General features: G+C 44.1%; 1 protein-coding gene across 4 annotated transcripts in view; it reads right to left on the bottom strand.

Moving 5' to 3' along the window:
* The window catches only part of LOC141116361 (interferon-induced very large GTPase 1-like), an 86,831-nt gene that overhangs the window by 51,573 nt on the left and 19,257 nt on the right, over positions 1 to 16,001 (bottom strand). For all 4 annotated transcript variants that reach the window (XM_073608594.1, XM_073608593.1, XM_073608596.1 and 1 more), the window contains exon 2: positions 14,312 to 14,373. In XM_073608594.1, coding sequence (XP_073464695.1) covers positions 14,312 to 14,330 — 19 coding nt within the window. In that variant the 5' untranslated portion in view covers positions 14,331 to 14,373. The remainder of the gene's footprint in view (positions 1 to 14,311; positions 14,374 to 16,001) is intronic.

Raw genomic sequence — 16,001 nt, 5'->3', positions numbered from 1 at the left:
ATTATGATTCAGTGATGTGTGTGTTTTTTGGTATTGTGGTGTGTAACTGTATATTTGTGATCCCATAAAGATTTGTCCAAAGTTTTTAGATTTAGTTGACAATTTATTCTGTCAAGGATTTTCAGACTTCCTCTAATGGTGGCTTGGCTTGGCTTCAGTTACAGGTGTATTGTGGTAGAGTGCAGGTAACGTTTTCTGTAAAGTGACTGGGTGACACAACTCCGAGAGCTTATAACGCCGATCTAGCCATCTGTGTTGACTCACTGGCGCTGGTGGTGGTGGTATTGGCAAACAATTATCACTGTGAACCAGGAAGTTCTGCAACACAGTGTGTGACTGTGTTACAGGTTCACTGTGATGTTTGCCAGTCAATAACTGGAAGTGCTCTGTGTTATATAGATGTAGGTGTTACTGTTTACAAGTTATAGTTTACTTTTTCATAAAAGAAAATATTAAAATGTAAACTACTGCTCCAGGCCAGCACTGTATGTATGTATTATACACAACAGTTTGATGTCACAGTACTTTTTTAAATAAATACTGTTGTTGTCTGCTGCACTGTTCAATGTTCATGTTTAGACTTTGCTATATGCAGGGAACTTGGTGTAATTTGTTTAAATAGCAGATACAAATAAATATATTTAATATTTCTTTAATTTCTGACTGCTTGAATTAATTTTTTGAGGAAAAGTTGAAAACCATGGGCACTTGGGTATTAATCGTGATGCATCGTGATGCATCGCGGAATCGCATCGAATCGAATCGTGGATGGGATAATCGTAATCGAATCGAATCGTGAGGTGAGTGAAGATGCGCAGCTCTACTAGGCAGGAGACAGCAATGACAGAAAATTTACCAGTGGGTACTTATTCTTTCTGTCAGGAGGTGCCATCAGTTGGACTAGTAAAAAGCAACTCTCTGTTACAGAGTTGACTGACTGAAGCAGAGTATGTTGCTGCAGCGCAGGCAAGCCAAGAAGTTATATGGCTGAGACAGCTATTAACAGACTTTGGTCAACCACAGTTGGGACCAACAGAAATCTATGAGGACAATCAAGTATGTCTTGTACTTGCGCACATGGAAGGAGTTAATTCAAGAACCAAGCACATTAATGTGAAGTTCCACTTTTTTAGGGATCTTCAAGAGCTAGGCCTTCTTGAGTTACTTTATTGCCCAACCGAGGATATGACAGCAGATATCCTTACAAAGCCCCTGACCGCTGAAAGACATTCAAGGCTTACAAAGAAGATGGGTTTAACAGACTAAGCCTTAGCTGTTGAGAAGGGGTGTTGGAGATACAACAACTTTCAGCTTAGCCTATTGACTGCAATTCACAAACAGGACACTAGATGTCGCTAATGCTCAGTGATATGCTATGCTATGCATTTTTCTATGATGTGTTGTATTTCCTATACATAGTGTTGTACTTGTTGGTTCCTTTCTCCTGTCTGTGTTCTTTCTTACCATGTGAGGTGACATCTTTGCTAGTGTGGTTATGTTCCAATAAAGAAGCCAGTTCCTGTTACTCTACAACGTCTGATCTGAATTGACTCCGCCGCACCCAGCAATCATACTCTGCAACACCTCTGACGTCAGCCGGGGAGATCACGTGGCCGCTCAGATCCTCCAGCTCTGTCTCTGAGCTGTAAAGCGGCCACGAGTCATGTGACTGGGCTGAAGACAGCTCTAAATAGCTATTTAGAATGCTAATTTTTCAAAAAGGATTTACACAGTGTGGTATGCCAGCCTCTAATAGAGAGACTGGCAGTGACAATTTTATTTATTTTTTTTTTTTTCAATAATAGTGGCGGGGGGCAGGGCGGAGCGGGAACAGAGAGGGCACTGACAGACAGGAAGGAGGGGGGTGAGGGGGGAGAGAGGAGAGCAGAGCAGGGCAGCGTATGATGGAAGGACATACTTTGACCATGGTGATCAGGGCTGAGTAGGCCTGGTTATCGTGGTCAGTTTAGAAAGGCCATACAGAAAGTGGCAGGTTCAGGGAGTTTTTTTTTTACAGTTTAGAGGGGTGCAGATTACACAGCACAAGCACTGTGCTGTTTAATCTGCTTTAACCACCTCAATACCGGGCACTTACACCCCCTTCCTGCCCAGGCCATTTTTCAGCTTTCAGCGCTGTCACACTTTGAATGACAATTGCGTGGTCATGCTACACTGTAACCATGTGAAATGTTTATCATTTTCTTCACACAAATAGAGCTTTCTTTTGGTGGTATTTAATCACTTCTGGGTTTTTTATTTTTTCCAAAAAAAAGACCGAAAATTTTGAAAAAAAAATGTCTTTGTTTCTGTCAGTGAATTTTGTAAATAAGTAATTTTTCTATTTCACTAATGGTCGCTGATGAAGTTGCACTGATGGGCACTGATAGGCGGCACTGATGGGCACTGATTAGGTGACACTGATGAGGAGGCACGAATATGCCGCACTTATGGGCACCGATAGGTGGCACTGATATGTGACACTGATGAGCACTGATAGGCGGCACTGATGGGTGGCACTGGTGGGCACTGATGGGCACATATAGGTGGCACTGGTGGGCATAGGTGGCACTGGTGGGCACAGATGGGCGGCACAGATAGGCGGCAATGATGGGCACTGATGAGCGGTACTGATGGGCATTGAAGGCTGGTATTGATGGGCAGCAGTGATAGCCAGCACTGACTGGCATCACTAATTGCTGGCAATTGTGGGCACAGTTTGGTGGCGATTGTGGGCACAGATTGGTGGTGATTGTGGGCACTGGTTGGTACTGATTGCTGGCACTGGTGGTACTTAATTGTAATCAGGGCACTGATGATCAGTGCCCTGATTACATACCTAGCTGTCCCCTGTGAGGAGAAGCCGCTGATCGGCTCTCCTCTCCTCACACTCTGTCACAGGCGGACGTTTTTTAGCTCCGCTCCGCCGTTCGGATCATCCATCCTCCATTCCCGCGGTGCTGGGAGCCCATCTGCCGCTGCAACACCTCCGATTCAGCCCCTGGATCCACCTGCCCATGCCTGGCTACAAATGGGGGGGAGCAGTGCGCCGACAATCCTACAAACAAGCCGGGACCCCACACCACGCCGGGGGGAAGGCCGCAGCTGTCCCTCACATCATGGCATCCCAGGAGGAGGAGGTGAGTCACGAGGCTGCTGCTCCACGGGCCCCTCCAGAGCACACAGCACTCTTGGAAACAATTAATGGCTGTAAAACAGCCCTAACTGAAAAAATGGACAGTGTGTATATAGAGCTGGGCCTTATTAGGAGAGACATTGATGCCTTCAGGGGTAGGGTGACAGAGGTGGAACAGCGTGTGTCTGTAGCTGAGGATGTACAGAGGGAGCACACGGCTGACCGTCACTCATTAAAAGTTAGAGTTAAACACCTTGAGTCGCGTGCCGAAGATGCTGAGAATTGCAACAGACGCAATAACCTGCGCATCATAGGGCTGCCTGAGGGAGCAGAGGGCAATGACACCACCCTGTTTACGGAGGAGCTGCTGCGGTCTCTTCTACCCCGTGCCTCCTTTTCACCTCACTTTGTGGTAGAGCGGGCCCACAGGATCCCCACAGTCAGAGGTCCGCCAGGGGCCCCCCCACGCACGTTTTTGTTTTAAACTACTGAACTTTCAGGACAGAGGGGTGGGGGACCTGAAGTACGAAAATGCTTAACTTGTAATATTTCCAGACTATTCCATTGAAACACAGGGTCAAAGGAAATCATTTGATCAGGTGCATTCCCGCCTTCGCGCCAAAAATCTGAAGTACAGCATGCTATTTCCCGCCAGACTCCGGGTCCAAGATGGAGAACGAGTGAGATTCTTCACGTCACCTGAGGAGGCGTCCTCCTGGCTCGACACGATCTGTGCGGGATAAAGCAAGTATATGTTCTACAGTTCATGTTTCAATTGAATATTCCCTGCTGATCATTCACGTGTGGCTTTCTGGCTTTCTCTGACGATTGACTCTATTTCCCCCTTTGACATTGTGGCTACAGAGGGTAAGGTAGCCCCCTCCGCCCCAACTATTCTCCTTTTCTTGGAGATGCGGAGTCACACAACCCAGCGCCTCCCTGTTGATGGGGGCCTACCATCATGTTCCCCTGAACCCTTCTTCCCTCTTGCCCCATTTGCCTTTTACGGGGAAACTCAGCCTAAGCCAGAGGCCCACATATGCCTCAGGAACATTTGACTGCCTACACCAAGTCTTGTACCCCCAGCTTGCTGGGAGACCGGTACCTCACTTATCATCCGGATGACCCTAGCTGTTATGGGTCAGCAAAAATATGTACAGTAAGCCTCTTGCACACGTTACCTCCATGGCTTGGCGTCTTGCCGAGCGGTTTTTGGGAAGGAATACCACCCACTGTTCTGGGGGGGCTGGCAGGGAGGGGGGGGAGGGGAATGTTTTGTTATCGTTTTTGTTTTTGTTACTGTTTTACTGATTACTATGTGTATGTATACCTGACACAGTCATATGGGCCATATGAGTCATATGTGGAACACCAGGGACCTTAATTCCCCTGTGAAGCGGTCACTGGTGTTCCAGTTCCTTAGAACATACAGCCCTCACATATGTGTCCTCCAGGAAACCCACCTGGTTGGGAGGAAGACCCTTAGTCTGAAAAAACCTTGGGTTGGCCACCAATATCATTCAACATACTCCAATTTTGCCAGGGGGGTTAGTATTTTAGTGCGCAAGTCTGTGCCGTTTACACTCTTGGGGCTGGTTTTCGACCCGGATGGACGGTATATAATAATACATGCTATGGTGGAAAGCTTGGAGATACTGCTAGTGGGTGTTTATATACCTCCCCCGCCTCGACTAAGCTACTCCACAAACTGGGCCCTCTTATTGCCAACTATGGTACGGACAATTTGATGCTTAAGGGGGATTTCAACATGACACCGAACCAGTGTTGCCAACCTACCAGACTGAAATTTACTGACACGACACCCAAAATTTACTGGCACAGCCAAGTTTTTACTGACATATTCAAAAGTTACAAAATGACAGTTTTAAGTGCAAATTTCAGTTTTTAGGCTACACACAAGTACAATATGCAATTAGCAAAGTGATCTAAGGTAAATATTAAGGCAAAAACATATTTCTTATTTTATTTTCGATATAATAAATAAGTAGCTCAGGGCCAGGAATTGAGAGGGCAAGAAATTAAAATGGGTGGCACACACACATAAAATTGACTCACAGTGACACTGACAGCAGTGTGGGGCAGCACAGATGATGATGGCACCTCACCAACATGACACAGCCCCTCCTGAGTCACAGTGACCCTCTCTCTCCATGCCAGGTGGTCCCTTCAGTCCACTACCGGCTTGTCTTCCTCCAGTTCTGCAGACCTGCACATGAGGCTCCGGCTGCTCTGTTCTCTTGCACCATGACTTCACGTGACACAGTGTCGGCACAGTCTGAACACACTGTAGCAAGCACTCGGATAGTCTCGGCCAAGCGTCACAGCCATATTTTTTACTGACAACCTTTTTCTTTCACTGGCATTTACTGGCAGGAGAAAAGTGCCCATTTTTTACTGGCTGCCAGTAAAAATACTGGCGGTTGGCAACACTGCACCGAACCCTGGGCTAGACGGCTTCAACGCGCTGGGGGAGTCCACCTCAGATCTGTCTAATTGGGTGGAGACGTATGGGCTGACAGCTTTGTGGAGGTGGCGACACCCCACTGATAGGTCCTTTACCTGCCACTCGGCCACTCATAGGACTCTCTCACGCATAGACTTGATATATGTGGGGAGACCTCTATTACCCAGAGTTCAGCAGGTATCCATCCTCCCGAGGGAAATATCCGACCATGCACCACTCCTTCTCCAATTATCTTTGGAGGGTTCCCCCGCGGATAAATTGTTGAGACTGTTGATATTTTGGATCTCTGACCCTGGGGTGGATGCTGGGTTTCGCCAACAGATGAATACCTATTGGGCACTGAACCTGGGGTCGGCCCCAGCGGCGGTGGTGTGGGATGCCTTCAAGGCCTCCTCCAGGGGACAGTACCAAACGCTTATTGGCGGAGTTCGTTGACAGCTAAGGGCAGATTTAGTTAAGGTTGAAGATAGGGCCGCCTCACTGGAGCGCCAATACACCCAGACTCGAGACCCGGAGCTCTACACTAAACTTCAGGAGTGCACTAGAGAGGTAATGCTGCTTCGCACCTCACGAACCAAGAAAAAATGACTGCAGCAATCCCAGAGAATCTTTGAGGGGGGTGAACGAGGGGGCAAACTGCTGGCATGGTTGGTCCGAGAACAGTCGGCCTCCATAAGTGTTCCTTCACTGATTGACAAGGACGGAGTTAGACAGACCTCCTCCAGAGCAATTAATGAGGGGTTCACATCACATTACTCAGAACTCTACTCTACCCGGGTGGACTATTCTATGGAAGACTTCCATATATACCTCTCGGACGTTGACTTCCCTGTCCTGACTGATACCTATAGAGACCAACTTGACTCCCCTATCACCCTTAAGGAGGTCCAACAGGCCATCTCCTCACTCCAGGCCGGGAAGACATCGGGTCCAGACGGGTTTCCTACTGAATTTTACAGAACATACCCTGAGGAACTGGCATCCAAGTTTCATTCTATGCTCCTGTCCTCCCTGAGAGAGGGGGCCTTGCCGGCCTCCATGTCGGAGGTGGTGATAGTGGTTATTCCCAAGCTGGGTAAGGACCCCGAACTCTGCAAATCCTACCGCTCGATCCCCCTGGTCGACGTGGATGCCAAGCTGCTGGCCAAAATATTGGCGACCCGGCTGAACAAGGTGATCACAGCTCTGGTTCATCCAGATCAGTTTGGCTTCATGCCGGGCAGAGGAACGGATATCAATATCCGCAGGCTGTTCCCCCACGTTGATCTGGCTAGAGAGGGCGACACAGGAATAGTGGCTGCGCTTGATGCCAAAAAGGCATTCAACTCAGTCGAATGGCTTTTCCTCTGGAAGGTGCTGGAATGTTTCGGATTTGGACCTAGGTTCGTCTCCTGGATCCATCTGTTTTACAGGGACCCGACTGCCCGCATTAGAGTTAATGGCCTACTGTCAGCCCCATTCAGCTTACATACGGGCACCAGGCAGGGGTACCCTAGGTCCCCGGGGCTTTAGGCCCTGGCGATTGAGCCCTTGGCGATCCTGATACGTCAGGATCAGAGGGTGGGGGGCCTATAGGTTGGGGTACTCCAAGAAAAAATTTCACTTTATGCCGATGACACCCTGTTGTACCTGGCGGACGCGGGAACCTCCCTAAGTTCTGCTCTTGAGATAATAGACCAATTTGGGAAATACTCCAGGGTTCGCGTTAACTGGGACAAATCGGTCCTGTTCTCCCTCCACCAGTCGGGTTACAGGGTGGTCACTGACACACCACTCCAATGGGTGGATAAATTTAAATATCTTGGAGTGATTGTCAGAGGATCCCTTCAGGCATACATGGAGGACAATTTCTCTCCCCTCCTGACCCAGTTCGGCAGGAAATGCCATCTCTGGAAAACACTGCCCCTGTCCCCGGTGTGAAGGGTGAACCTGCTAAAAATGGTATATCTTCCCAAGTTTGTATATTTTTTCAGGAATGCCCCATACCCTATCCCTAAATCCTTTTTTCAAAAACTAGACTCCATTATCTCTACCTTTGTCTGGGCTGAGAAAACCCAGAGACTGGCAAAGCGGAACCTCCAACTCCCCCTATCACAGGGTGGCTTGGCAATGCCTCACTTTCAGCTCTACTACTGGGCGGCAGTCCTGGTGACGGTCCGGTGGTGGTTTGACCAGCCCAGACAGAACCCGGTGGTGACCCTCGAGGCGGCCGTTCTGGGATCCTATGCGGTGCTGAGTAATTTACCTTACAGAGGGCCCAGAGCCCATCCCCAAACAACGACTCTGATGCGTACAACCATACAGACATGGCAAAGGGCTAGGGCTATTTACAAAGCAGACTCTGTCATTCCACCCCATACACCCTTATGGGGCAACCCCATGTTATCCCACCTCTGCAAACTTCCAGACCCCCAGTTATCGGCTGCTAAAGGGATAATCACAATCAAACACTACTACTCCGATGGGTCCTTCTCCTCCTTCGAGATGCTAAAAGCCAAATATGCCGTTCCCGCCTCCATGACGTTTAGATACTATCAACTCAGACATGCGATTCAGGCCCAGTTTCCCGACTCCCTGACTCTACAGACTGACTCTGTGGAACGACTGCTCATCTCAAAAATCTTGGACAAACCCCTGTCTTCCCTCTACTTCTATCTATCCATTGTGCACATGACATCCCTGACTAAAGTGTATAATAAGTGGAAGAATGACATCCCGGGAACTGACAGACGAGAGCTGGGAGGATGCTGTATCTGACTATACTACCAAGACGATCTCAGCAGGGGATCGTTTCATTCAACTCAAGTTTTTGCACAGAGCATATTACACCCCTGTTAGACTAGCCAGCATATACCCCGGGACGAGTGCCCTCTGTTCCAGATGTGGCTCATCCCCTGGATCATTCTTTCACATGGTCTGGTCATGCCCTATACTGCGCCCCTACTGGGAAAAAGTTCTGAGGGTCTGGGGTCCTTTGGGGATTGGTCTCTCAGCTTAGACCCGGCCATGGCATTGCTTGGTAGTATGGAAAACGTTGAAGCCTCAAGGCATGAAAAACTATTTTTGTTCTATGCTCTATACCAGTGGTCATCAACCCTGTTCTCAGGGCCCACTAACAGGCCAGGTTTGCAAGATAACTGAAATACATCACAGGTGATATAATTTGCTGCTCAGTGATTGTAGTATTCTAGTCTACATCTCCCCAAGGTAATACATAAACCTGGCCTTTTAGTGGGCCGTGAGGACAGGATTGATGACCACTGCTCTATATACTATGCCAGACGAGAGATTCTCCTCAAATGGAAGCTACCCACCCCTCCCACACACCACATGTGTATTGCCACAATCAACTCTGTCCTACCACTATATAAGCTAACGTACGAGAGTAGAAACTGCCCCAAAAAATTTAATAAGGTCTGGTCCCAATGGATCGATGAACATAGTCAGGCCCCCTAGGGCTCATGGAAACCCTGAGTAATACTACTGCCTCTTAAAGTGCCTCTTGGTTATATCTGGATATGCTGAATTACTATGTGTCTATTATCTCCCCCTCCCCTCTCCCCCCACTCCCCCCCCCTTTTTCCCTCTCCCCCCTTTCTTATCCTCTCCCTATCCTCCTTTCTCTTCCGATTCCAGTAATGTTACTACAAATCAGGCTGCCATATTTTTTAATACTGAAAAAGACTGTTACTCACTTGGGAAAATAATTACCAGCTGTAATTGAATCGCTAATTGTGACCTTATGTACAATGTAATGTCCATGCACTGTGTCATTGTCAACTTCAATACTTTTAAATAAAAACCTATTTACTGTTAAAAAAAAAAAAATCAAGTAGAAGCTCTTGTTCTATTACCATCAGACAGCTTAAACAAGAATGAAGAAACACAATCAGAGAACAAAACAATGCAATGACCCCTAACACTATACCTTCTATGCTACATAAGCCCAACTGGCCGTGGTTTCACAACCACTCAGATCAGCTTAAACTGTAACAAGGACACGAAGGGTGTAGTGGTGGCAGCAAGGAGTGTAGCAGCAAAACTTCTAGAGACTATGCCACCATCAAACCCACCTAGAGTGACCTGTGTATGTTCAGTTCTGCCTGCAGGACTTCACTGTGTACCCATTAAATAATAACCCAATAAAAGAAAAAAGGCATGGTTGATAAAGTCTGTGAAGCTGGATATATGGAGAGAAAAAAAAATATTTCTCAGAAAATGAGAGAGAAAAGAATTTCGGTCTTGTCGGCTTGGTTGGGGCCCTGATGGTGGTGCAAAATTTGTGGAGCTTAGAGTCATCACCTGCTTAGTCAGTTGTAACAGAGGTAACCGGAGGAGTTTAACTCTAAGGCATTCAAATCAAGCACAGAGGTACAACAAGTTCAGGGTGGTAGGATGGAATTATCAATGGACAGTAGCCTTGAGAATGGTTTGGATATGCTGAATGACCCTCAAGGTGGCAAGGTAAGTCAATGATGAACTATATTTTCAGTGTCTGCTGTACAGTGCAAGGAATGGGTTAACAACCCTCTCAGCAAACACCAAGCTTCAGTGGTAGGTTCTGGCGATGCAGGGGCCCCTCATGCACTGATGTGATGACTCGGGGGAACCCGCTTGGCTCTTCTGGGACAACTAGTGATCTGGTACTGTCTCTCTGAAACGCTGAGGATAGGCCTCCCCATTTTCACTGTCTTCGGAGTCTGAGATGACTCCTTTAGGACTACATCAGGGATCGGACCCCCTACGTTTCATCTGTGGAGTACCATTATATTGTAGCGCTGATACACATAGTGCATGTCATGTACCTGGTCGAGGCCGAGTTGATAAGAGGGCTGCCCTTTCACCTCTTGTCCTGTTTCCCCTGGGGATGATGACGGGGTATAACAGGGCACAATATGAATTGGATCCTGGGCAAACATTTTCTTGCCCCCCCCATGCAATTCGCTCTCCACCCCAATATCTAAAAACACAAATAAACACAGACTTATCTCAAAAAAACTTTAATAATGTAAACAAAAAGAACTGGTCCACACTCACCGATTGGTTGCTGGAGGTTAATGCATATTATAACTGCTCACTGATTGGTTGCTAGAGATTACTGCACATCTTTGCCGCTCACTGATTGGTTGCTAGATGTTACTGCACATTGTTACTGCTCACATATTGCTTGCTAGAGGTTTCTGCAAATCATTATTGCTGACTGGTTGCTAGAGATTTTTACCACTTCCCCATGCCCTCTCAATGAACCTCATATGTAAGTACCTTTTAGCCCAAATATCATATAGTCTACTATGTAAAACTACCTGTGCTTCTTTGTATTTCTGTACAAATACTATGTAACTATATCTATGTTGCAGATAAAGATTAAGTCACCCAACTATAAATCTCCCCTGATGAAGGAAAATATGTACCAACAAGAATTTCCGAAACACGTCGGGATGTATGCTAAAAATCTTTATGGACTGACCTCAGCTTTACTCTGGCAGGACCTGAATTATTAGCTTTGGGTTTGATATATATTTTTTTGTATAAACTGGTTCATTGGTGTACTTTTGTATATTTTAAAGTGACTCTTCATGATTATAAAAAACTCATTACATTTTGTGTATTCAATAAAGGTAGCACGTATGTGCCTTTTACATACTTCATTACTTCTATTTTCTGCCTTAAAAGTCCAAGGGGGCAGCCCCTGATGCACTCGTTGCATGTTCCCCTTCTTTTTGCTAGAGATTACAGCAGATCCCTACTGTTCACTGATTGGTTGCTAAAGGTAGGGCTGGTGCAAGGATTTTTGTTTTGACTGGTGAAGATGCATTTTGCTGCCCCCCACCCCACCCACACCGTCTTCTTGGGCATAGCATAAATTGAATGTTGGGCGTGGCTTAATACAACATTCTGATTAGAACCTATGAAAAAAACTGAGATTTAGCCCAACTTAAATTCAAAAAATTTGTTACTTTTCGTTTCATTCTTTTTTTTTTTTTTTTGGGTCATTCGTTATGATTGAAATTCGTAAATACGAAAATTCGTACATTTGTAAATTCAAAAATTCGTAAATTTTATAAATCAAAAATTAAAAAATTCAGAAAAATTCAGAATTTTTAAATTTCGAAAACCTGGAAATTCGAAAATTCGAAAATAAGAAAGAAAATCTGAAAATTTGAAAATACAAAAATAAGAAAGAAAATTTGAAAGAACGAAAATTCAAAATAATAGCTAACTAACTAATAATAACTATTAAACTATAGGTATTGGAATTTCATTCAAAATTGGCTGTTAAATTCGTATTCATTACGTTCACTATCTGAAGTTACGAATTATCCAAAATAACGACTGGAACGGAACGAATTAATAATAATAATAATAAAACATAGTTACATAGTAGGTGAGGTTGAAAAAAGACACAAGTCCATCAAGTCCAACCAATGTGTGATAACATTTTTATTATTATTATTATTGTTATTTATTATTATTAATTTGTTACGTTCCATTCGTTTAGATACGGCAATTGTTGTTTCGGATAATTTGTAACTTCACTAACAGCCAAATTTGAAAGGAAATTCCAATAACTTTAATTTAATAGTTAGTAATAGTTATTATTAGTTCGTTATTTCAGATTTTTAGAATTTTTGGGTTTTTGAATTTTCGTTGTTTTGAATGGTCGTTCCTATTGTCAGATTTTTAAATTTTTGCATTTTGCGCATTTCCGGATTTTCAAAATTCCGAATATCCGGATTTTCGAATTTCTGAATTTTCGAATTTCCGATTTTCCAAATTCTCGAATTTCTGAATTTTTGAATATTAGAATTTACGAATATTCAGAAAAATTTGCTAAACTGTTTTCATCTGTTCGGATATTTCAGAATTAACGAATTTGTCGAAATTTGTTAAAAAGCACTAATTCGTGTCTACATGCTATGCCCTTGTCAATCTAATGTCGCCAGCAACAGTGCCACCCAGTGACAGAAGAGAGAGGTGCAGCAAACCCAGAGTTAGGGAAAAGTTAGTGGATCTTCTAACAATAAGCCAGGACACTTACTACCTGGCAAACTAAATTTGTTAGCAACCCTGCCTAAACACTAGGGTGCTATAAACTTAAAAGAAAAAAGAAAAACATTAAAGCCTATAAGATTATTTCATTAACTGAAGACATATAGTTTGTATATAGTAGGATGAGCGTGGTCAAAGAAATTACCTTTTATAAATCTAGGATCCACCATTTCTTAACATCTGATGCTTACAGGTCTTGCCCCCTAGTCTATGATTGAACAGTGAGAGGAAAAACAGCAGACTGATCAGCTCATCTGTCCCTCTGCTCTCTCCTCCTATCTGTATGCCTCATTTTAGGACACGAGAACTGATGTTCCTTGCACTGTTTTTCCCTTTCCTACTACATCAATCATTTAAGTACCCTCCAACTAGAGATGTGCATGACAAAAAAAAAAGTTTAGTTTTGTATTTGTTTGTTAATTTAATAATTTTGTTATCACATTCATTATGTTAGAATGATTCGTTTTCGTAAATTTGTATTACTATTGTATATTCGTTATTTTCAAATCGATTCATAATTCCAATTTCAGAAGACAGCTATATTTGTTCTATTCTATTCTAAACTATTCTATATTTTTTTATTCTATTACCATCCCATTACTATATATTTGTCCTATTGCCATCCCAATCCCCATTCCATTACTATCCCAATCCCCGTATCATTACCATCCCATTCTCCATATCATTCCCATCCCATTCCCCATCTCATTCCCATCCCAATCCCCATATCAATACCATCTCATTCCCCATCTCATTACCAACCCAATCCCTGTATCATTACCATCCCATTCTCCATCTCATTACCAACCCAATCCCTGTATCATTACCATCCCATTCCCCATACCATTACTATACCAATCTTTGTTCTATTGCTATCCCATTCCCCATACCATTACTATACCAATCTTTGTCCTATTGCTATCCCAATCCCCATCCCATTACTATACCAATTCCTGTATCATTTCCAGGCAATTCCCCATCCCATTACTGTCCCATTCCCCATCCAATTATCCGATCCTGTCCTATTACCATCCCAGTCTCTGCCCCATTACCATTGCAATACACGTCCTATCACAATCTCAGTCTACGTCCCCATTCCATTACCTTCCGATTCCCCATCTCATTACAGTGCCATTCCCCATCCCATTACCATATCAATTCCTGTCCTGTTACCGTCCCAATCCCTGTCCATTTACCATCCCATTACTATACCAATCTGTCCAATTGCCATTCCAATCATATCCCATTATCATCCAATTCCCTATTCCTGTACCATCGAAATCCTTCTCCCATTCATCATATTACTACAATGCCAATCCCTGTACTATTACTTTCCCAGTTCACACCCATTACCATTCCAATCCGTGTGTCATTACAGTCCCATTCCATTACCGTTCCATTCCATGAATCCCTGTTCATTTACTGATACAACCTCTGTGCTTTAATCATCCCAAATTTTTGTCCCATTATCCATCCCATTACTGTCCCATTCCACATTGTATTTCCTTCCCATTTTCTATCCCATTACTATACCAATCCCTGACTTTTTGGCATCACATTACCATCCCAATCCCTGTCCCATTACCATCTCAATCCTCATTTCATTACCCATTTTAATCTCCATCCCATAACTGTCTTATTACCTGGAACTTTTATGTCCATCGTTTTGTCGTTCCATTGTCCTCACCCGAGTCGGCTCTCTAATCTGCAGAAGAAAAGTTAGTATTTATTATCGACAAGTCCAAACTCCTGGATTTTTATATAAAGAAAAAATCTCAGTAAGCCATATTTTGTACATAGTTACATAGTAGGTGAGGTTAAAAAAAAGACACAAGTTCATCAAGTCCAACCTATGTGTGTGATTATGTGTCAGTATTACCTTGTATATCCCTGTATGTTGGGGTCGTTCAGGTGCTTATCTAATAGTTTTTTAAACTATCGATGCCCCCCGCTGAGACCACCGCCTGTGGAAGGGAATTCCACATCCTTACCGCTCTTACAGTAAAGAACCCTCTACGTAATTTAAGGTTAAACCTCTTTTCTTCTAATTTTAATGAGTGGCCACGTGTCTTGTTAAACTCCCTTCTGCGAAAATTTTTTATCTCTATTGTGGGGTCACCAGTACAGTATTTGTAAATTGAAATCATATCCCCTTTCAAGCGTCTCTTCTCCTGAGAGAATAAGTTCAGTAGTTGCAACCTTTCCCCATAACTAATATCCTCCAGACCCTTTATTAGCTTTGTTGCCCTTCTTTGTACTCGCTCCATTTCCAGTACATCCTTCCTGAGGACTGGTGCCCAGAACTGGACAGCATACTCCAGGTGCAGCCGGACCAGAGTCTTGTAGAGCGGGAGGATTATCATTTTATCTCTGGAGTTGATCCCTTTTTTAATGCCAATATTCTGTTTGCTTTGTTAGCAGCAGCTTGGCATTGCATGCCATTGCTGAGCCTATCATCTACTAGAACCCCCAGGTTCTTTTCCATCCTAGATTCCCCCAGAGGTTCTCCCCCCAGTGTATAGATTACATTCATATTTTTGCCACCCAAATGCATTATTTTACATTTCTATACATTAAACCTCATTTGCCATGTAGTTGCCCACCCCATTAATTTGTTCAGATCTTTTTGCAAGGTCTCCACATCCTGTGGAGAAGTTATTGCCCTGCTTAGCTTAGTATCGTCTGCAAATACAGAGATTGAACTGTTTACCCCATCCTCCAGGTCATTTATAAACAAATTAAATAGGATTGGTCCCAGCATAGAACCCTACAGGACCCCACTACCCACCCCTGACCATTCTGAGTACTCCCCATTTATCACCACCCTCTGAACACGCCCTTGTAGCCAGTTTTCAATCCATGTACTCACCCTATGGTCCATGCCAACAGACCTTATTTTGTACAGTAAACATTTATGGGGAACTGTGTCAAATGCTTTTGCAAAATCCAGATACACCACGTCTACGGGCCTTCCTTTATCAAGCTGGCAACTCACCTCCTCATAGAAGGTTAAAAGATTGGTTTGGCAAGAATGATTCTTCATGAATCCATGCTGATTACTGCTAATGATACCATTCTCATTACTAAAATCTTGTATATAGTCCCTTAACAACCCCTCCAAGAGCATGCATACTATTGATGTTAGGCTAACTGGTCTGTAATTCCCAGGGATGTATTTTAGGCCCTTTTTAAATATTGGAGCTACATTGGCTTTTCTCCAATCAGCTGGTACCATTCCAGTCAGTAGACTGTCAGTAAAAATTAGGAACAATGGTTCCTAATTAAGGCTTACCTGTAGGTGCAAGAAATATCTCCCTAACCTACACGGTTAAG

Source organism: Aquarana catesbeiana, linkage group LG13 (assembly GCF_042186555.1).
Source record: "Aquarana catesbeiana isolate 2022-GZ linkage group LG13, ASM4218655v1, whole genome shotgun sequence".
Taxonomy (NCBI): domain Eukaryota; kingdom Metazoa; phylum Chordata; class Amphibia; order Anura; family Ranidae; genus Aquarana; species Aquarana catesbeiana.
The sequence above is the reverse complement of the archived record's forward strand: the minus strand, read 5'-3'. Positions and strand labels throughout refer to the sequence as shown.